The sequence below is a fragment of the Ictalurus furcatus genome, chromosome 16 (assembly GCF_023375685.1).
Source record: "Ictalurus furcatus strain D&B chromosome 16, Billie_1.0, whole genome shotgun sequence".
In the NCBI taxonomy this organism is placed as follows: Eukaryota; Metazoa; Chordata; class Actinopteri; order Siluriformes; family Ictaluridae; genus Ictalurus; species Ictalurus furcatus.
This window is the reverse complement of record NC_071270.1, coordinates 6,348,134-6,372,326: the sequence shown is the minus strand read 5'-3', so window position 1 is coordinate 6,372,326 and position 24,193 is coordinate 6,348,134. Positions and strand designations below refer to the sequence as shown.

The 24,193-nt window shown below is 38.7% G+C and overlaps 1 protein-coding gene across 7 annotated transcripts in view; it reads right to left on the bottom strand.

Moving 5' to 3' along the window:
• LOC128620370 (cAMP-specific 3',5'-cyclic phosphodiesterase 4D) overlaps positions 1-24,193 on the bottom strand; it is a 195,069-nt gene that overhangs the window by 36,356 nt on the left and 134,520 nt on the right. The window contains exon 1 of one of the 7 annotated variants that reach the window (XM_053645313.1): positions 3,770-4,847. The exons of the other annotated variants lie outside the window; for them this stretch is intronic. Within the exon in view, the coding sequence (XP_053501288.1) occupies positions 3,770-3,834 (65 nt within the window). The 5' untranslated portion in view covers positions 3,835-4,847. Of the gene's footprint in view, positions 1-3,769; positions 4,848-24,193 lie in introns of those variants that run through there. 7 annotated transcript variants of the gene reach the window in all.

Genomic DNA, 24,193 nt, shown 5'->3' with positions numbered 1-24,193 from the left:
ACACACACACACACACACACACACACACACACACACACACCCCTTCTGTCTGAGGACATTTTCCAGAAGAAGATGTAGAGCCAAGAAAGATGTATGTGGTGCTCTGGATAAAGTATTCAGACACTGACAAAGCATAATCTCTCAGCACAGAAAACAGATTCCTCACCTAAAAAGGCTAAAGCCAATCATCTTGGTGGGATTTTGTAATCCAGCCAGACATTTTGCACTGCTGCTATTTTAGATATAATAAGGTATATGAGTTGTATAACAATGAACAATAGTCTGTGGCTATGCCACATAATCACAGTGTCCTTTATATTACACACTTCTGAATTCTTCATTCTGTATGGTGGTAATTCAGACGTGTATGGTGGATGCATCTCATAAACAGATTTTTAAAAACGTGTGTAATTGTTAATATGGTGAAATTGACAGCTGCTATAATAAAGTGATGACAGGAACTTGTTTCATTAAACGGATAAAAAGCATGTGGTATTCTTAAAATAAAATCGTTCGCATTGGTAAATTGCTGTGGTGTAATAACAATAAGAAGAAAACACCTTGGGACATTGGGATTATAGCACTCGTTTTTACAAACTGCTAAAAAAAAAGTAGACAAAATATGACAAACTAAATGTGACGAAAGACATTCCTTCATTCTGTATCGAAATGGCATTTTCTTTTGAAGCTATAGACAAAGATGAACTCTGGTCCTTCTCTTCTCTCTGTTGGCTGTCGTCAATCTGTCGTCCCTTTCAAGTGCAGGCCTGTGATATGTCGAATAACTCTCTATCGACATCCTCTCTAGTGAGGCCTTAGACACAAATGCTCAGCTCTAGAGTTACAAACCCATAGGTCAGCCAAAAACAAACAAAGACATTGGTCTCCAGGACAATTCAGACTCCTGTTCAATGCAGTGAGTCTTCCTTAATCCCTAATCATCTGCGGGGGTCTATTGTGTGTCTATTTTTATAAAGAGTGTGTTCCTGACAATTGGGATGAAGGTAAGCTATATTATGTATAGTAGAATAAAGTTTAAAGCTGCATTTCTATACATTTAAAATACACTAGGACATCTAATGCTAAGTGGTGAAGAGAACGGCAAGGTTAAACTTCAGTGCTGATTGCTAAACGTGTGAAGTATTCAAACATGAATTCACCAACAGAAATGCTACTGCAGATCCATTAGAACAGATATATATATATATATATATATATGTATGTATGTATGTATGTAAAAATCTGTATTCATCACCACAAATCACAGATTCAATCCGGCTTCCAGTTTTGTTTCTTTAGTGCACAAAGGCAGCTAGCAAGCGGCATTTTGCATAAGTGTGTGAACCTCTGAATGTGTGGGCCGATATCTGAGCCCTGCACAATACTGTTTGGTGAGGTGTATTATGATACCTCCTGCAGGGTAGATACATGGAGAAGAAGGAAGTAGCGCAAATGTATCATTTCACAGTTAGTCCATTTCAGCAGCAATAGGCTGAACCTGTTTCATGTGTGTTATGCTTGAATAATTACATTAGGGGAATGTAAAAAAAGGGCATGTAGTCTAGACTGTCAAACCTGATACCAGATGAATGCTAGATAAGCTAAAAAGGAAGTTGTTAAAGGTAGTCTCACTCATAATGTCCAACTAAAGATTTCACTGGATATTGTAGATTTGACCCATCTAAGAAGTGGTGCTGTAATGAGAAACACTGTCAGGACTCTTATTCACAATATGCTCATACTGAACATCCTTTCAACATACTGTTGTATATAGTCATTAAAGAGTAATAATTTATATTCCCACTATATTTCCAGTGTTACCCAGACGAGGTTTCTCTCTCGTGTCGTCTCAGGGAGACGCCTTATGTCGCCTCTGGCTTGCTCATTAGGGATCTAAATTTGCATCTGCATCCAGATTTCTGTGAAGCAGCTTTGTGACAATGTTTATTGTCAAAAGCTATATGCAAATAAACGGAACTGAAATTGACTGAAATGAAATCAGTCCCATTCACAATCCATGTTTCACTGTGAACTAACTCATAAGATAATAAAAATCAGCTCATTGCTCTCATCAAGACTCCTTCATCCAACAGTCAAGACCCTAGACGTTTAATCTACCTCATCAGACGTCATCCCCAGACATTAACGTCACATGTGTCCCACATCACAAAGCAGCCCGTGCGGTTTCCTCTCAGGCATGCAGAAGCGCGCTAAATTTGGAAGCTTAACATAGTAGGAAGGGGCCCAGACGAGTGACTGACGCACTGAAGGGGCCTCTAGCTCCTACTGGGGCTTCTCTAATTGGGCTGCAAGTGGCCCTGGCTCTCAGACAGACACAAAACTGCCAGAGATATGTAGCGATGAGCAGGGTTAGAGAGGAAAAGACAAGAGAAAGAAGGGCGCCCTTGGCCCATTTTGGCAGAGGTCGTCCCCAGATAGATTGCTGGCGAGAGGGGAGGTTGAGCTTCCAGAGAGCTGAAAGAGAAACTCGCAGGGGGGAAAAAAAAGAGAGGGAGGTTGTTTTGGTGATGACGTGTCTGAGTGTGACGCCACACACTTACATGTTTCCAGGTCAAAGCTGTGAGCTGATTGCACACCAACCGTGCAGAGTGAGGGGGCACTGAAGCGTGAAGCAGCATCTGCTCTCCATAAGCGTTCATTCATGGTGAGGCAAAGCGGCTGATAATAGACTTCACACTTTCCTCATTACCAGCCTTCCCATCTTTAGTCATGCTAAATTCAGTGATCATACTGTACATACTGACATATTTCGGGTTTAAGAATTCCAGAAACGTTATGCTACCTAAATAAGGAATAACACATTATGAGGCGTAACATGATAGGAAAATAATCAATACCGAGGTGGTTTCCAATAACAGCACATCCTGATGTGTTTTATTCCTCTTGCACTACGGCAGTTTGCCCATGTGAACTATTTTTGCATTATTAAAGAACAACAGGTAGTACATTTTATTTGTTTATTGTTATGTTTCATGCTGTGACAAGTCAGTTCCTGTTATCACTTGCGTTACAATAGCTATAAACGAGCCGTTCCTTCACCAGCCTCTTTTTTCCCCCCCTCTCTGAAAGTTAATACGACAACAAACGCAGCATGGGACTGAGATACCACGAAAAACAAAGTCCTCCGTCCTTCCATTAATGCTACATAAAACATATCCTGATAACCGGCTTACTGATCTGTGTACTGTATATTCAGCGTCCACCATACAAGTCCCTTTGAACTAGCTGTTACTATAGAAAAAGATGAGTGCATTAATATCAGCCTTTGATTTCCTTTTCTGTCCGAGCCGTGCTGTTGTAGACCAATCGGGCTTCAAGAATTCAACCGTGTGCTGGAATAATGTGAAATTACCACGCATACTGAATCTGAATTCAGTGGTCAAGCCTGATATTGAGTGATTTTGATCAGTGATGAGTTCCTGCTATACACACACACACACACACACACACACACACACACAATGAGATACTGTAAGCAGTCAGTGTGCACTGCCTCATGGCACACAGCAGGAAACTTGACTCCAGGCTCTATGCAGGATTATACAGAGAGAGAGAGACAAGCCAAGGCCAACTTTGAAAAAGAGACTCACATCTTGCAGTGATGAGAGATACCGACAAATATACATCAGCGCAGCTAAAGCAGGAAACAATGGCAGAAACCCGAATTTTCACACCGAGTGCTGTTAACAAGTAGAAGTAGCATTTTTCTCCAACACAGAAAGCTGAAAGACGAACAGAAGAACTTTACCATATGCCCTCTGAGTGTCTGAGAGAGCTGGTGGAGCGAGAGCGTGGTTTCATCACAATGCTCATTGTTGAGACTCACTTTTCCTCTTCACCCCTTTTCCGTTTCACACCTCCTCGAGTGTACTCTACTCTCTTGGCATGCTCCCAGGAGCTTGCGCTTATTCCGCCTTTTGTGTACAACCCGCACAGAACGTTTGTGCGCTGTCGCACTATTTCTGCTTGACTTCTTCCTCTCTGCCTCTTTCTCTGACTCTCTCACTCACTGACTGCAGGTTGTGTAAGCACCAGCTCGTGTTTCCAATCTCTCTTCTCTTGTCTTCTCTGGGTAAAGTGGCCTGGGAGTGAGGAGAGAGAAGGGACAGGGAGGGGAGGTGCTGTCCTAGGGGCAATGTGTGCGTGTGTATGTGCGTGAGTGTGCGTGCGTGTGTGTGTGTGTGTGTGTTTGTGCTGTATCTCAGAGAGGGAGCCAGAGTGGCTTTAGGGAATGAAGAATGTATAGCATTAGTTGCAGAGGGAGGACGACAACTGGTGACAACAATCAAAAGTCAGTTTCTCAGGGATGCATGTAAGACACGCCATACGTGCAACGACAGAGGAGCAGAGAGTGCAAGAATAGAAATAAAAAGGGGAAACGCAGTTAAACACAGATAAACAGCATCGGAAGTTGACGTCTGTGAAGAGTGAGACGCTCAGCTGAACAGGGCAAAGCCAGGCATGGATCTGCAAACTCAGTGTCCTGGGTCACTTGCATATTAAATGTCTAATGAAACTGTGGATAAAATTACAACAAAAAAAATACAAGTCAATTCCTTTACTGTCTGATATTCAGGTCAGTGTGTGTGCTTGTGTGCGTGTGTGTGTGTGTGTGTGTGTGTGTGTGTGTGTGTGTGTGTGTGTTTAGCGCTGTCCAGCAGAGCGTATCTGATCTAATAAAAAGAAGCGTGACATGAATAAAGTACCCAGTACCGTCAGAGGCTCTCTGCGGTTATGTCCAATTCTAAAATTTTCAAGCATTATCTGAGTGCTGACTGACCTCAGGCACACACGTGTGTATACACACACACACACACACACACACACACACACACACACACACACACACACACACTGCATTTGAATCTTTTATTACATTTTTCCAAACTCAGGAAAGCAGACTCAGTAAAGAAATGAGCAGAGAACAGATAGGATGCCATGCCTTCATCTTAATATATTTGATGGCATTTCTTTCATATAGACAGACACAGGCATATTTTGAACGGTACATATAATAAGATAAATTTTTTTACAAACTGTTACAGAACAGAGGCTGAAAGGTTGAGAAAGGTTTACGCATACTGAATCTGAATTCAAAACATTCCTGTGTCACATCTGAATGATATAATGCTGGATTCTGGATTCCAGCATTATATCTGGAATCTATATCTATATAGATATCTATATCATTATACACTGGATTCTCTTTCCATAAACACTAACCTGACAGAAAACCTCACCATATAAACAATTACACATGCTTTTTTTTTATCTGTATGTGGAACATCTACCATAAATGAAAAAAAAACCATCAGTGAATTGGGTAGACATGCAGAGACCCATCACAGAGAATCGCTGCATAGAAAGAACAGGGTGGCATAAAATGTTGAACTGTGAGACACACATCCATCACAGCTGCCATGTTTGCGCTTGTTCAGGCTATTGATAGCAGGGCACTTCCAAAATGTATTGGAAAGTCGCAGCAGCTGTTACCCTGGTGTATATATGGCATAGTAAGGATTCCAATTAAAATGTCCATGATTAAGCTAGTGTGCTGGGATTAAGGAGAGATAAAGTCCCTTCTGAAACTATTGGAACAGCAAGGATAAATCAACTGTTTTTGCTGAAGATATCTGGATTTGAGAGAAAATATGAATATGAGAAGAGTGTTTGGAATTTCCGCTTTTATTTCCTGGTATTTATATGTAGATGTGTTAAACGACATAGAATGTAACACATTTTGTATCAGACCACCTGATTTGTATGCATAGCAAAAATACTAGAACATGTGACTGACAAGGTGTTTCTTGTTTCGCACGTCTGTCCTATCAGAGTGATTGTTTAAACAATAAATAGCTCTGAACATCTACTCTTGGTTTTAGCCTTCAGTTTCACTTGTGAAGACCGATGTTAAAAAGGATAAGCCAACATGAAGATCACAGAGCTGTCTATGGGAAAAAAGAAGACATTTTGAATCTGAGAAAAGAGGGAAACCAATCAGAGGCATTGTACAAACATTGGGTGTAGCCAATACAACAATTTCATATCTCATGAAAAGAAAGAAACCATTGGTGTACTGAGCAACAGATACTGAATGGGTCAGCCAAGGAGAACAACTACAACTGATGACAGTAACATTGTAAGAGCTGTGACGAAAAACCCCAAAACAACAGTCAGTGACATCACCAACAACCTTCACAGGGCAGGAGTAAAGGTATCACAAAAGTTCTGGAACGGAGATGAACCTCTACCAAAGTGCTGGAAAAGCCAAAGTGTGGAGAAAGAAAGGATCTGCTCATAATCCAAAACATACAAGCTCATCTGTGAAATATGGTGGAGGTAGTGTCATGGCTTGGGCTTGCATGGCAGCTTCTGAAACATTCTCTCTAATCTTTATTGATGATGGAACTCATGATGGTAGCAGCAGAATTAATTTTACAGGAACATTTTCTCTGCCAATTTACAGAGAAATTCATCCAAATTAATCAGGAGGAACTTCATCATGCAGCAAGACAATGATCCACAACACACTGCCACCTCAACAAAGGACTTCATCAGTGGGAAAAGTGGTTTTAGACTGGCCAAGTCAATCACCGGACTGTAACCCAGTTAAGCAGCATTTCACCTCATGAAGAGGAGACTGAACGGAGAAACCCCCCGAAACAAACAACAGCTGAAAGAAGCTGCAGTAAAAACCTGGAAAGGCAACATAAAAGAGGAAGCCAACAATTTGGTGATGTCAGTGAGTCGCAGGCTTCATGCAGATATTGCACGCAAGGGATATGTAACCTAAGGAATATATAACTTTTGTATATTGCGCATCACTGAGCATTAGTGTATTAAAAATCAGTGTTTGTACAAGAAGACATCCACTGAGATCTTAAAAAAAGGTGTTGAAAAATAACAGAAAGCTGACTGAATACGACCAAAACACTTTGACGAGTTCCAAGTTATTTTAATCAATGGACTAAGACAAACCAATTTTTAGCTTACAAATACATCATCAGGACAAATATCATGTCAATCAATGTCAATGTAATAATCAGACTGAGAGCTACACACAATGAAGACAATGAATTTCCTCAGAAATCACAGAGACGATTTCCAAAGGGGACGGCATAAACCATTTCTTCCTTTCCTTGGAGAGAAAGGAGAGTGTTTTCATCACATGACTAGAGAAGACACGTTTACTCCATACTGCATGTACTTTAATGCCATAGCTTTAGGACATGTGATCACTGACACTCACACGCACCAAGGTCCCAGCTGGGTCGCACCAAATATGAAGTGCGGCTGCTGGAGGTTTCTAAATATATTCCACCTTGTAGCCACCAAATCCTGCATGCTAAATATCAGATTGAATATATTCAAGAAAACACTTTACCATTGTTCAGAAACAGAAATGTCACATTCCTATACATACATAGAAACATAGTCTTCTTGAGTGGAAAAATTGGAAAAAATTGGGGAAAAAAAAAGAGGCTTCTGGTGGTGAGGACAAACACCTTTCAGCTGTATGACCTTATTTTCACCTTGGACTTGAATTCCAGCCAATAAAAAAACTTGGACTATGAAGATGAAGAGAATTCAAAACAGCGAATATTATGGAAAAAGCTGCATTATGAGGAATAAATCACAACATGACATGCTGTTATACAGTCTGTACAGGATTTTGCTGCGTTTTTTTTTGTGATTACTGTGGCCAAAAATGCTTGAATTTGCTGCGACTTTTGAAAAAAATTGTGATGCAATTTGTGGAGTTTTTTTGGTGTTTTTTTTGTATGGAAAATGACTTAAAGTGGCGAAATTGGATTTGCACGAAATTGCTTTTCACAGTTTTCGCAGTGATGTTTGTTGGTAAATGAGACCTTTTACCTGTATTCGTGTTTTGACTCACGTGATTCGAAGAGGGATTTGACTGAATGTGCGTTGTCATGACATTACATGAAGTGTATTCGCCCAAATCTGTGGAAAATCTGCAGTAATTGTGAAAAATTGCACGCTCCGAAGTTTGCTTTGGTTTTGCGTTCATTTCTCCGATCGCAGAAAACGTGAAATCTTGGAGGGACAGATTAAAGGAAATTAATCAGTGACAGAGTGGTGGGATACAACCATCTGTGAAACAGAACTACTGTTCCCACCCCAAATTAAAACTACTGTTACCACGCCAATTTTATTTCCACAGAGCATCCTGAGGAGATTTATCCTTCTTATACAGCAGCAGTTTGGCAGTTTATTTATTAAAGAACAAAACAGCATACTTATCAGTTTAATGTTGTGGAACGCCCACGTAACAAGTTACTTCCTGTTACCACTTATGGTATAGCAGCTGTAAACAATCATTCTCTCACTTTTCTTTCTTTATATTTAATTAATAAGGCTTGTCATATTATCAAGAAACCAGAAAACACAAATTCCTCTGTTCTGAAAACTTTCCCACACTGGAGACTTACTGATAAATAAACATTTCCATACAGAAAGCTTCACCATATCAGTGATTTTATCATATCAATGAATTTACAACACATTTTAAATTTTTTTAATCAGCTTATTCTCAGTGTTAAATTATGTAGATAACCTGCCATACAAGTTCTCTAATGAAACATGTATAAAACAAACATGGCTTCCAGAGACTTTGAACAGAATGTTTCTTAAATAAACTGCACAGTCAAGACACGTTCAGCAAAATACCTACTCTTACATTAACAATACTTTGTATAAATCTAATTGGTTTCATGCAGTATGGGATACATAAATGCAGAACAGCATATTTATGAGTTTATTGCTTACACATCTAATGTGTGGTGAGAACTGAGGTTTAGCATTTCCAGTCATAGTAACCCCCATGCAACATCCTCTTTCAAAATGAACATCTACTACAAAATTTCCTAACTAGCTTCGTAGACAGAGCTATGTGTTTGTTTTATATATCTGACAACATAATCAATGACATTTCCATGTGCTCTGTCTCTCAAACATCACTTCTCTTCCTGCTCAGATAATAAATTGCTGCTAATAATTTGTTGCTAATAATTTGTTGAGAATAAATTGCTGCTAAAAATGTTGCTAATAATATAAGGAGCTAAAATAATAGATGTGTGTGCACAGCAATGTAAGTGTAGAAGAAAAAGAAAGGGATAAAGCGAGAGACTTGGTTATCTCTTAGCTCACCTCTTTAAGCTGCTGAGAACTTAGAGAAGTGGAACTGAACACTCAATCTGCCAACATTACTTCCCTGTAACTTAAAGGTTCAATAAACGCCAGACATGTTCATACTAACTTCTTAAACACTGTATGATACAACAATTTAAGTACAGTAAAGAGGAGCAGCAGTAGTAGTCTGTAGTCTACAGTGTGAACAGTACCTATAGGATCGAAGAAGGTGCTTCCTCTTCATGCCTCTGTACACACTGAAGCTGCAGGCAATAAATTTGCCCGTGGGCTCCCTGTGCCAGTCCATTCTCACCACGGCTCTTTATTTTCTATGAGAGGAGCTTGAGTTTGAGCCTTGTGCCGGCAGCTTCCTTGCCTCTCCTACTCCCTACCCCCGTTTTACGACCAACCTCACTCCGTTTTAGCCTCCGTTCAAACCGCCGTCTCTTTTCTCACCCTAATCTCATTAAGCCTTGGACACATAGAGTTTAGCCTTGGGCTTCTCCTCAGCTCAGTGTCCCCCCCCCCCTTCCTCTTCAGCGTCAAACTCAGTCACTGTTAACACTTCCTCAGATCAGCAAATCAACTTTCATTTTTATTATGCTCAGCTGACAGGCATTCCTTCACTGATTTCAACGCAGAGAAACTCATAGACACCCGAGGTAAGGGGTGTGCATGTGTCTGCGTGTGCGTGCGTGTATGTATATGTGTGGACAGAGCTGTAAGTCTGAAACACTGATGTTTGTTTGTTATCATTTAAACTCAGAGCCTCTGAGGTGACGTGGTGGTTATTTTTAAAAAGGTGTGGCCGCGAGATAATGTTATGAGGCCATGAGCTGAATATATGGACAAATTATTAATTTGAGTCAAGGACATGAATTGCGTAGCTTGAGGTCACGACTTAATATCTTGTAGAAACATCATACTTAATACGTTTCCTGCAGTTATATGGCAGGAACGGGTGAAAAGGTCTATTCACTCCATCTCACTCATTTTAAAATAGTCTAAGAAAGACAACATGATAAATTAATTTGTGGCCTTGAGAAACATAACTTTAATATTTAATATATTATTTAATATATTAATAATTCCTGGCCAAACCTTATTAAAAAAATTCCCATCACTTCACCTCAGTGGCTCAAGACTTTGCTGAGTCCTAATCACAGCATAAATTCATACCTTTGATTTGTTTGGTCTAGTTTCACGCTAAACATAGTAATTATACGAACCAAAAAAACGTTGGCGTGTAGGGCTGAAGACATCATCGTTCGTTGGTAAGTAATACGGTGATGGTAAAAGGTAAACATTTGCCAAGTGCATGCAGAAATGAAAACAATCACCCGTCAGTGCTCAAAATAATGATAGAAATAACTGGTTTAAAACATTTTGCGCATCGCATCCACTGTTTATTTTCTCTTTTTGTTCCTTGGTACAAATATCCGCAACACTTCACATTTCTGCTCAGTATATCAGCTTTTATCTCAACCCAAAATACACCAAATTTTTGGTTCCCTTGCTGCAGTTGTGTTGATTCAGGATCAATTTGCTTTCTCGCTGGAATCAAACCGTGGTGCAGGACAAGTTTACCACTATAAATGCACAGGATTACACGTTACACACTAGTGTAAAACCAACATTTCATATCAGCGTATAAAGTAATTCAGTAGAGCTAGAATAATAATAATAATAATAATAATAATAATAATAATATGGAGCTCTCGTTACGTTTAGGTGCAATAAACCCTTACGTAGTGTGCATACACAAAAAAGGTTAAGCCCTCAAACAGCTCAACCGGCTTAAAGGTTTTTACCTTCATCCATGGCCACTGACTAAGTGCGTTGCTAAACAGCCACCACAGTGCCAGACTATAATGAGTGTCCAGCGCCAGAATATAAATAGACAAATCCAAGCAATAATCCCACAAACTAAATGCCACATTAGTCTCATTAGGATGTGGAAGTTTTGCCTAAATGTTTGCATATGCAGTTCTGTAGGAAGCTGCCATGGTAAACTCTCCAGTTTTAAGCTGCTTTGCACTGAACACAGTGGAGCACTGTGATTCTGCATGATGTTTACAAGCAACAGATGCTTATGTCAGTTTCTGAGGGAAAGCATTTCTCGTGTCAAAGGTATGCAAGGCATGCTAGACTAAATAATCTACATAGACTAAATAATGTACTAAAAGATAGCCCTAATGTCATGGAGGGACAACCAGGGAAGCTATGCACTGTTTGCAACAAATCAGATAGCTTAATATTTCCCTTATTTTAAAATGGTTTGGTCGGCTGCATTTTCTCAGTTCATTTAGTTTCCTTTACTTTACTGTCCTTTCCTTTAATGTACGCTTTCAGTGGCTTCATCTATTCAACTGTGTCCATTTACGTCTCATAGAATATAAAACTATTCTTCACTAACATGGTAAAATAACACAGTAAGCTTTTGCTCAAACACCTAAGAACTCAGTTTTAAACAATATATTCTTGATAGTATGTTTAAACTGGGCGTAAATGATTTTTTTATTATTTGACTAGACAAAATGTCATACAAAGATTCATGTAGGAAAAATTGCTCTATTTTGATTAACTTAAGAGGCATCATATAATGTATTTGAAGTGTAACTGTACTCCTTAGGTTCATGAAAGTCAGTGATGGAAGATTATGAAACAGATATATGGTCCAAAAGTTTGTGGACACCTGACCATTACATCCATATGTGCTTGTTGAACATCCCATTCCAGATTTGGTCCCTCTTTCTGGTTACAATAAAATCCACTTTTCTGGGAAGGCTTTCCATTAGATTTTGGAGTGTTGCTGTGGGGATTTGTGTTCATTCAGCCACAGAAGCATTAGTGAGGTCAGGCGAGGACGACCAGTGCACAGTTGGCGTTCCAGGTCATCCCAAAGGTGTTCAGTGGAGTTGAGGTGAGAGCAGTGTGCAGGTCACTCGAGTTCTTCCACACCAACATTAGCAAACCATATCTTCATGGACTTCACTGTGCACAGGGGCATTCCCATGCTAGAACATGTTTGGGTTTATTAGTTCTACTTAAGGGAAATTGTAATGCAACAGCAGAGAAAGACATCCTATACAATTGTGTGCTTCTAACTTTGTGGAAGGCCCACATATGAGTGTGATGGTCAAACTTTGGACCCTATAGTGTACCACTACTAATCTACCACCAACAACAACAAAAATCCCATTACTGACCGAGCAACAAAACAGGCTTCTGTCTTTTTGTTTTGCACTGCTTAAAAGTGAAAATGATGAGCTGCCAAAAATGAGACCTAATGAAAGCTTATAAAGACTCACATATGTATAGCCACATTTAAGCAGATTTGACAAAGGGTGTACAGTCTGAAGTCCATTTCGGACTGGATTAGTGTAACATGGGGAGGTGGAGTAATGCAATTATTACTGGAGTAAGCTGTATCTATGTAATTTGAGTCCCATCTGAATCTGTCATGTTAGTGATTTTTATAGACACTTGCGACTGGATGGATTACCTACTATACACAGACCGGTAGGAATAACCCCAGTTAATATATAGTCTGTCCAAATAGACATGAGGACAGTGGTTTTGAACTTTTTCTTCTTGTATATCATGAAGACACTCCCTATCTCTGTGATTTATACAGCAACATTACTTATGTCCATACAAACATGCCTGTCTGAATAATACTGATAGAAAGATTTTTAAAAATGCAGTTGAAAAAAAAAATCAGCTGATGAAATGTTACATGCGCAGTCTTTTTGCTGTTTAATTCACACACATAGTTCAGAAAGCTGCTGCTGTATACCGATGAAATAAAACACTGGCATGATTATGCTTTTCTGTTTGTTGAACAGTCCAGACTATTCTTATACCTGAGGGAATGAAGGGGAAGCGATCTTCCCTAGTTTGCAATTACAACCTGAAAGAACACATTATGTACACATTCATTATTTTGTATATAATACTAATATACATATGCTGACATATCAGGATCATATTTATATCAGGATCATCATTACTAATATAATCTATTAATAATCTCTTATGCATATACACTCCAAAAATTAATTAATTACTCTTAATTTAATTTAATGTTTGTACACACAATTCATTTTAGTTCATTCAAAATAAATCAGTTTAGTTGGATCAACACATTTTAGTTGGTTTAGGTCAAATTAATTTACGCTAGTATGTTTAATTTGACAAACAAAATTCTTATATTGGTCCAACTTAATTTTTTAAAATTAATTTACTGAGATCATCATTATACACTATGTATATAATGAACAAATAAGAAAAGACTGGTGTCTGTACTGACATTAATATAGATCACTGAGTGCTTACAGCGCGACTCTTCAGCACAATGGTAACTAATTCAAAAACATTACAGAAACTCCTACAAATGTCCAACATAACTGAACATTAAACACCAACATGTCTTTCCCTTTACTGAACAACACATAAAATAACCCTTAATCCCTAAATTTACTCTCCTAATGCAGTCCCTTGCAAAGCATGCTGAGAACTACAGAGCCATTGCCCAGTTAGCTATGTCAACGAAAATGATTCATGTAGTTTTAACACAAATGAATTAAGTAAACTTCAGTTTTAAATACATTAGGTGGATTGAACACAATGAAATTAAGTTGTGACAAAATGTTTTAAAATCGTGTTACTTCAACTCACTCTAATGAATTAAATTGAACAAGAGGCACAAAAAACCCCAACATTTTTTGAGTGTACAAACGATCAACTGAAATTTCCAACATAACATCTCTCAGAGAGTGTTGTCCTCTTTCCATCCACAAGAGGACAGTCTCTCATTTCTTCTAATTCTTATTTTGAAGGACAACCAGGGCAATTACTTTTAACAAAGTATCTATAGAAATGACAAAACATAGTTGCCTAATGAAGGCATGCTTTCAATCATTTTTAGCTCTGTTATATTTGATTTAAATAGAATCTGACAGTCACTCAATTCCTATAACTATGTTGCAGAAGGAGTGTACGTATATGAAGGCAGAGAAAACACAGAGACAGTGAATACTGCATTTTGGAGGCTTAGATGATACATGTGAGTGTGTGGCAAAAAAAAGAAAGAAATGGTGTCATAATGCACTTGGCAAGACAAATGAACATGTGACATGCCACAGCTATTTTATTTGCATTAGCATGAAAAATGATTTGCTAGGTGTAAAATATTATCTGCTCTGGCTGTCAGAAGGTTTTCCAAACTTGCCAGCTTGATTCATTTAATGTCAACACATTAGCTTCTCTTTATATGGGGTCCTTGCAATGTAGATTTGCATGACTTCAAATGCTTTTTCAGGGCAAAGTGAGGGGAAAGTAACATGCTAACTTATCATCATGCTCTGACACTTTCATTGTGGTGCTTGAGTTGCATGTAAAAATGCTCAAAATGACTAAAATTAGCCTGTGACAAATGATATTACAAGAGCAATATTTTAAGTATAAGGAACAAACAAAACGCTTAAAGATATTTTAGGAAATAGAGCTTTAAAGCCCCCAGGCACAGTGAATGGCCTTTCCCAGGACACAGCTCTCTGACTTTCTTCCATATCATATACCATATCATCTAGTGCTGGGAAACATGATGATGATATAATTCCATATTGTCACAAATATGCTTTTCTGAGTTATGAGTTTTTTGGGGTTTTTTTTTCTTTGTGTGTGTGTGTGTGTGTGTGTGTGTGTGTGTGTGTGTTTTAATGACTGGAAGCAATTGATTATGGTGTTAAATTTCCATGAGGATAAAAAAAACAGTCTAACCTCTTACTTCATGCATAATCAAATGTATCAACACATAATGAAGGTTAAATAAGAACAGAGCAAGTAGAAATAAATAATCCGCAGAGATGTGAGTCCTATGAGGCCTGCTTCTCTTACGTAATAATTCTTCTTTCTCTTTACATAGCACCTTTCTCACACTCCAGGTCAGAGACAAAAAAAAAAAAAAAAAAGAGTGAATGTTAGGGAGATAGGGAGCTGCCGTGTCACCCGGTCTATTGATTACTTTAATTTGATGGCGAGGGCCAATTGCCTCTCCTGCCACCTTTTCTTTAGCACAATGTGCCATGCCACCTGTGCCCCATCATGTTGCCATGGCGCTCGCATTCTTCTTCCCGAGATGCTTGATGGCTCATCCCAGACGTTGGAAAGGAAAAGAGGTTTCCATGGCCGGTGATGGAAACGTGAAAAAAGTGGTGTACTTTGGCGAGTCCCCTCTTTAAACGAGACAATTGAGAGGATGTCGGAATCCAATTAGCTCCAGGTGAGGGTAAAAATGTGACATTTCCTAAAATACCATTGAAAAAATAATTGTTTGCGAGATATGTTCTCAACCAGAGTCACTGAGAGATGTTTTAAATGCCACAAAAACATTGCAATGTAAGTTACAGTAGTGTGAGACAAATATATAGTATTTCAACAAGAAAATGTAACAAATAGTTAAGTGAAAATCTGTTCCTGTGTAAGGTGGGTCGGTATGGGAGAACTAGATGTATGACGTTTGTGAGATTGCTTGCACTTACTTAAAACCCACGTATATTCAACTGCTACCAGAAATGCAGGATAAAAACGGGTCTCTTCAACGCCATAGGGATCATACTGTTTTACTCATACTCAGGTCTCTGAGAGCCCAAACAAAACATGTGCCTGATTTTCAGTAGGGGACAAGCGGGGGGGGGGGGGGGGTGCCAAAAATTAAAGCAGTTCTCATAAAATATGTGTCCAGGAGCCTAAACAGAACATGCTAACAGTGTATTGCTCGATGTTCTTTAAACACTTCGAACAGAGAGTTTAAACTCACATTCTGATAGCTATCAATACCTACTACCTCTGAGGGGAAAAAAACAATCCAGTCTCTGTGAGAGTCCCCAGGCTCTATTTTTAATAACTAAACCGTTTTGCACAAGCATGCAGTAAGTAGGAAGTGCAAACATACAGGGATAAAACAACAGTAGTAGGCTACCGTAACATACATATATGGCAGAGCAAAAACAATAATAACAAATGTCCCATTTCTCAGATAGATAACAGAATGAAGATCATACAGTATAAATAATACTCTTAATATAGAGTTGAAAAGAGAAAGTAAAGCAGAATAAATACTGGTTGAGCATTTCAGCACTGGTGAAAAGGCCTGAAGAGCAATTTGGACAGCTGCCTTTATTTAAGGTAGTTAGCCGGATAGCTTTCTGTAACGTTATGTTGCATCACGTCCTCCAGTGACTGCATATTAGATGCCATTTGCTTAGCTGAAGGTTGCTAACATTAACATTAGCACTTGCTCAATTACTTGAGGAAATGGAAATGGAACTTGGTCCACACCAGTACTTTCTGTATATATGTTTTATGTTAAGGAGGTCTGAATCTAAAGTCTTCAGCTATTAGTTGTTAATAGGTTCATCTACTCATGCACAGTTTTTGATATATGTGCTACACATATCTGACCTTGTGTCATGCCTAAACCACTGCAGTGCTCCACAAGTCTTGATTTATACACAATGTATGTAGACTAGTCAATATATTATTCAGTTATAATGGTCTAAATCTGTTTTAAAGCACCTGTATCAGTCTTTCTTGTCACTATTTTAATGTTCCTTATCTCTAGAAGCAGATGCTCAATACCTTCTCAATCAAGCTGGCTCATTAGCATTCCAGCTTTATTCACACAACTTGGACTTGGAGAGTTGCCATAACTCTGGTCTACATTCACACATCACCCAGTACTGTACATAAATTGTTTTCCAGTTGTCACTTGATAGACGGTATCACATACCAGTCCAGATTTAATCCCTATCTAGATATAATCCAGATGTAAACAAATGTCTGGGTTTTTTGTTTGTTTGTTGATTCACACTATGCATGGTTGGCTTTTTGCTGTTTCGTAGAATCGCCTTGTGATTGTATCCTACACCTCAGTGTTTTGTGACAGGTTATGGAGATGGATCACATCCATCCAGTATGTTCGCAAGGATAAATTTAGCCTTATCTCCATTAAGCAAGGTTTGTAGAAGCTAATTATTACAGGCGAGCTTTCAATTCCATTTCAATTCCACTTGCTTTGAAACGTACACAAACAAAAACAAAAAAATGGGCATGATATGTAGTGATAATCGTGTTCATTTGTAGTCTTAGTAAATTGTTCTGCAGTCCTGAATCCATCCACATTATTTGAACTGCCAGCCTATAAAATCGCATATGATTCCGCAGCAGGATTAAAAAAAAAAACAGTGCAAAGTCTACTTTGGTGGACCATCGTGGAATGCGTAGGACGTGCCATCAAGGACTGCAGTCAAGGAATTTTTCAGGCGTAACGATTCTCCGTGCCACTGGACCCTGACTTCTCTGGGTAAAAGAATGGGACTGTCTCTGTGCAAAGTCTTCTCACTTCACGCACAGGTTACGCTGCGTACGTCATCCATCTAACGTACGTGAGTTTATGCACAGAAGCCGAAACAAGGGTCACCAAAACAAAACCAATATGAAGACCACAAAAAAAAAAACCCGGTAACTTGAGATGGCTGCTGCAGATGGGACTTTCTGGCATTCTGGAGCATCCTGACCAGACAAACAGCTGCCAAACCTGAAGACGATCACCGACAACGCCTCTCTGGCATCTCATGCCCCACCTGCGGTCTCCACAGCCACATGCACGTTCACGGGTGAATGCACAGCCATTCGTCATTCTCGAATCGACGAATTCTCGAGGCAACCAAGAATAAAGAAGCAGGTCAAATGTTTTTTCTTTTTTTTCCTCGCCATAAACTAGATCTGTAGTATGCACACTGTATTTAAAGATTCCGTTTCGTTCACTGAATTCTACTCTTGTTGTTTACTAAAACTTGTGTATTTTAGGGAAGGTGAAAATATGTCCAATAAAGTTCTTTGAACCATTTACAAAGAGGATATAAAATGACTGCCAGTCTGATGCTGACCTTCTACATGGTCTCCCATCTTGCTGGTTGCCCAATATAAAAAAGCTGCCCTCAGGTTTCCTCTGAGCTGCCTCCCACCACTGAACAAAGCCATCACACACGAGCAAGAGAACCACCACAAATACAGTATACTGACCACAGCCACTGACACCGTGCAGTCCAACCTCTTTCCTCTATCCTTCATAACAAAGTGACTAGGAATCTCTCAAGTGCTGTCTGTGGTCAGATTATTTTGTGTTCATGGTACACGCTTGGGTCATTATCACTTCACACCAGCTATGAGAGATTAGCAAAGCAGAGCATTACAAATGCTTAGTGGTTTGCTGAAACCAGTACGACATACACTAATATGGCAGAAAAAGAGGAGTGGCATTGTTTAGAAAGTGTACAATTTCACTTTCTTATATAATAGTAATTAATTAATGAATCGAGTTGAATGAGGTTTTAATAGAATTTCCACTCATTATATGTGAATTACAAAAGTAAACAAGATTTTTTTTTAATCAATGAGAAATTAATTAACAATGCTTTTTTTAAATTTTATTTATTTATTTATTTATTTTAAAAAGTTTTTGTAGTCTGAACATGCCCCAAATACCAGCAGACTCTTAAAAAAAAAAAAAAAAAAACAACACCAGCCCAAATGCCTAAGGCCTGATGACCTAAGCTACTTTGGAGGGAACTCTGGAATGTTTTTGTTAAGATCATGTTTAATGCTGGAATGCATACTCTCTTCTCAAGCTAACGTCTCTGCAGTGTTAAATCTCCATATAAGGAAAGCTGTTCCTCAATTATGCAGAGCCTTTAATGATCAAACGTGATCCAGAAAAAAAAGTGTGTTCTCAGGTGGGTATAGTTACAGCCTCAAGACATGCTTTCTGTGAGCACTGCACCACCGACGTCACCCATCAAATGATGTGTGCTTTAATCTGAATAAGCTAATTAACCTTTCATTTCTTCCATCTGGTACAGTATATGTGCTTTGGAGCAATGCTGTTCCGCATCTATTCCTTCCCAAAGATGAGAGCAGATAATAATGCAGATTGCACGAGCACTGTAAGTAAACTTCACGAAAAGCCTGTTCCTGTAAATTCATTCTAAAAAGGGTGTACTTCTTTTTAATCGATTACAACATGTTATAAAGAACCCCAGTGGCAGATGATCAACAACAAAACCACCTTGCGCTAGCAAGCCATCGTTTCTCTATAAAGAGGGTGGTGCTGCACTGTCGCCTTGGCACTGCATTCAAACTCAATTCAAATTTAATATTAACCTCGTTTACGCCTTTTATTTCGTAACACGACTGACAATATGAGCTCTCATATGTAAAGTAAAGTACATTATATCATATGTGATGAACAAATCCAATTCACTCCAATGAAAGAGCAGCTAGTTATTTGTGCGTCTCAATATCCAGAGCTGTTAAAAAGTCTACACATCCCTGTTAAAATTGCATTTTTTATTTTATTTTACAGCAATCAGCAAAATTTAAGCGAAAAACAAATAGAAACATTAAATAGAAAGGTGTCGATGTGGTGAACTGAACTATGGGAAATTGGTAACTGTTCCAGTTATGTTCTATGTGTTTGTTTATTCCTGAGCACTAATATTTCTAACTGTCACAAAAATTCAATGGAGAATGTCTATTAGGTCTTCTCTGACTTCTGGTATTTGCTAATGTTCTTCAGACATCGGATGATGCTGCCAGTAAAAACTTTATTTTTTTAAATAATGTAATCCACATCCTTAATCCATCATTAAAAGGAAAAATGACAAATTAAAGGAAAAACTAACATTAAGTGTTTTAGTAAGTTGTTGGATCAGCATAAGCTGCCAGAACAGCATCATCATTCATTTAACAGATATTCTCTCATTTGGTGTTTTGATGATGATGGTGTTGGAAACTAACACATCTCTCCCAAATGTCCAGTTCACTGGGTTGAGATTGGTTGACTGTGAAGGTCATAGCAATTGATTTACATCATTTTGATATTCCTGGACAAAGGACAAAGGCTCCCATCAGGATAGAAATGTTTCATCATTGGATTAGAAATGATCAGTCAAAAGAACTTTATGGATTGCTCTGACTCTTCCATGTAAGAGGACAAGTGGACCCAAACCGTATCACCAAAATGTCCCAAAAGCATAACACTGGTTCTGACTTTAATTTGTCCCCCAGTGTATTTCCACACATTTCAGATGCAACCTGAAATGCTTATTGGTAAATAAAGGCTCTCTTTATGGACATTGTTATAGCCAAAGCAGAAAGATACCAGCACTGTCAACACACACATGCGGGAAGTTTTCCCATCCAGTTGCAGGTTTAATTAGTCTGTGCCATGTGGACGATCACCTGGGAGCATATTGATACGGTAGGGGTAGTTTGTGGCACTGACAGCTTCTGTGCAAGCGACAGCAGTAATAATCAGAACCACAGGTGACTGTTAGATCTTCCAAGCCTTCCTACTGAGCACATGTACCTCAAAGCTCAAAGCGTCCACTATAATCACCGCAGAGTGCACACGAAGAAGGTTGGTTTGTCAGATGAAAGGTCATTGGAAATTTCTGGAGAAAATATAGTTCAAGTGGTTTGGGTTCAAATCCCACCTCCGCACTGTGTCTAAAATTCGTACAGCTCTGCAAGGGTACCAACTCTAATGCAGCTTAGGGCAGTGGGTATTCAATCTACCACCATCACTTCCTGTAACCCAAGCTGCATCTGGGAATATGTATTCTTAAAACAACTTTCCCAGATTTGTGCAGTTCCCCAAGGGCTTTGTTTTCTCCAACAAATAGAGACACAATGGCCCCCATTCTGGGAAGAAAAAGAGGTAACAATGGGCCAAAGAGTATTTAGATCAAATATAAACAGACTCAGTGTCTAATCAAGAGACACAGACAACAATTTTCCCCCTGTAATGAGAGTGAATTATGGAGCTGTACGAGGATTCTGGGGTGTTTGCTTTGCAAAATTTCTAACTTTTATAAAAAAAAAAGACACAAGGACTTGTAACCATATCCATGACAAAATTAAAATGTGTAAAATCATTGATATGATTAGTGAAAAAATGTCTGTGAGGAGACATTTCTTTAGCATTTATGGAAGGAGTCTTTAGTGTCAGTGCTTTGTAACAGCTGTTATTAAAGCAGTTCATTTAAGTTTTTTTGACATGGGAAAGGACAGAGAACTTTTCGTTTTGGAGTTTATCTATAGCATGACAAGCTGCATTTTAGGGAAACAAGGACAGCAGGAATTAACTTGTTTCACAGACGTTCCACTGCATTAAATGTAACTATGAATGGACACAAACTGCTGTGGTATGAGAAGAATAAAACACTTTGGAATGGATTGGAAAATAACCAGCTGTGAGGTGGTAACAGTGAGTCTACTTTTCTACTAAGCTGCATTTTTTATTCCAATAACTGCACTTCCCAAAGTTTACTTCTTACTTGTTCAAAAAAAAAAAAAAAAAGAAGTGTGATCTACCTTCAAAGCATGAATTTTAAGAAGAGTTAGTTATGGTATTTTGAAATGTCTCATGTAATTATCTACGCATGGCTAGTGCACTGTGGATTTCAGCATGGCTCTGACGCGAAAGCTCAGAAGGGTGTTTCCGTCAGCGCTGTAGTGACTTATTGGGAGTAGCCCGATTAAAAAAAGCCCCTACACGTGGCTGAGGTAATGGGTTTAGACGTTTTTTTTGTTTTTTTTGAAGGGTAAGTGCATCACAGTGATGCTAAATCTAATCCCTGTGACATCACTGATCCAGGACTGGGTGGATTACTGGGACAGCCTTGTGTCAGTACACAAGGATCCCATTGGTGATGTCATAGGAAGTTCCCTGACTTAGTAGTAAGTCCTTCTGCATGACATATACAGTCATGTGAAAAAATAAGTACACCCCATGGAATCTGTTTTTTTTTTTTGTCACATTTGGACAAGCAAACATTTGATCCTCTTTGAAACAGTGCCTAGAAATAAAGATGATGCACTATGATTAGAACCTGCTTAGGGAGTGCAGGTCTTATTTATATGCCTCTCATATCTAGTGTCTGGTGTTCCCTTTGCTATTGGGGTACATGGTGTCATCATGCCAAGATCTAAAGAGTTCTGTAAGCCCTTCAGAAAAAGGTTGTGGATGCCTATGAGTCTGGCAAGAGGTTTAAAAAGATCTCCAAATTATTTGAAATACATCATTCCACTGTAAGGAAAATAATCTACAAATGGCGCAGATTTCAAACGACTGCCAATTTGTCCAGGACTGGCCGTCTCAGCAAATTCAGCCCAAGAGCAGACCATCTGATGCAAAAAGAAGTCTCCAAGCACCCCAAAATTTCATCACAGGATCTGCTAGTAAGTCTTTCAACTGTTGGTGTCAAAGTGCATGATTCTAAAAATCAGAAAGAGATTGCACAAATTTAAGCTGCATGGGAGGCATGCCAGGAAAAAGCCTTTGTAAGACTACAATTTGGAAATGACCATGTAGGCAAAGACCAGGGCTTTTGGAATAATGTGCTCTGGACAGACAAATCAAAGATAGAGTTGTTTAGCCACAGTAACAGCAGACATGTGTGGCACAGACAAAAGACAGCTTTTCAGGAGAAGCACCACATACCAACTGTGAAGCACAGTGGTGGAAATGTTATGGTTTGGGGTTGTTTTGCTGCCTCAGGGACTGGACAGCTTACATTCATTGATTCAACTATGAATTCTGCATCATATCAAAGAGTGCTTGAAGATAATGCAAGGCCAAAAAAAAGTCCAAAAGTTGAAGTTGAACCGAATGTGGACCTTTCAACAGGATAATGATCCTAAGCACACTAGCAAATTCACCAAGCAATGGCTCAAAAAGATTAAATGGAGGGTTAAGGAATGGCCTCAAAGCCCAGATTTGAATCCCATTGAAATGTTGTTGGAGGATTTGAAATGGGCAGTACATGCAAGAAAACCCTCAAACACCTTCAACTGAAAGAATACTGCATGGTGTGGTCAAAAATTCCAGTAAGCTGATGTCAGAGACTGGTGGACAATTATGCAAAACGCCTACAAGAAGTTATTTCTGCTAAAGGGGGCAATACTAGCTTCTGAGGCCAAGGGTGTACTTACTTTTTCCACTTAAGAATATCACATCTATTGATATTTCATCTATTGATATGTTGAACAAATTATTGAAAAAGCTATTTTTCCTTGTGGTTTTGTTCAAGTATATCAACTTTATTAATAGGCACTGTTTCAAAGAGGATCAAATGTTTGCTTGTCCAAATATGTAAAAAAATAAATAAATAAATTTTTAACAAAAGCCAACAATTTCCATGGCGTGTACTTATTTTTTCTCAAGTGTGTGTGATATATATATATATATATATATATATATATATACACACACTCACACACACACACAGTATATATGTGGTTTTCTTTATATGCAACAGAAAGAGTATCATGGAGTATCAGCTGTGAGAAAGAGAAAACCCTCCTGTACAGCATACCTCAGCAGTGCGTACACATTCTTTCCAAAATGTAAGATGTGATCTCAAAAACACTGCATCAAAGGGAAATTCTGATATATTTAAAAATGTAGGCTATACCAAAAGTGATGTTAACTTCAATGATTAGTTCAGGACTTTGATGTGCCATTCATACCCTTCACTGTTGTCCAAAACAAACAAGCACTTTTTGCTTTCCACATATTCCTCAAGTTCATAAATTGAAAACTGTCTTTTTTTTTTATTCCAGACATGTAAGCCTGGGATACGGGATTTCTTCAATATTCACGGAGGAATAAATGTCATTGTTAATACACTGCAAGAAATAAGAAGCAGAATTGCTGCCTGCAACACATTAACAAGGAAAGGTCTAGCAGACATGAAAGCACTGCTAAAGTCATTAGGGCTACAAGGTTTTGGAGAGGCCTTTGTGAATTTAACACAGCAATGGTTCATTCCATTACCTTGGGCTGGAAACAATGCTGACGTCATAAGGAAATTGAGGCTGAGAAATTCTCCAAAATACAAAGGTATATTTCATGGCGGGAAAAAAGTGTTTCCACAAAATAAGTATCTGA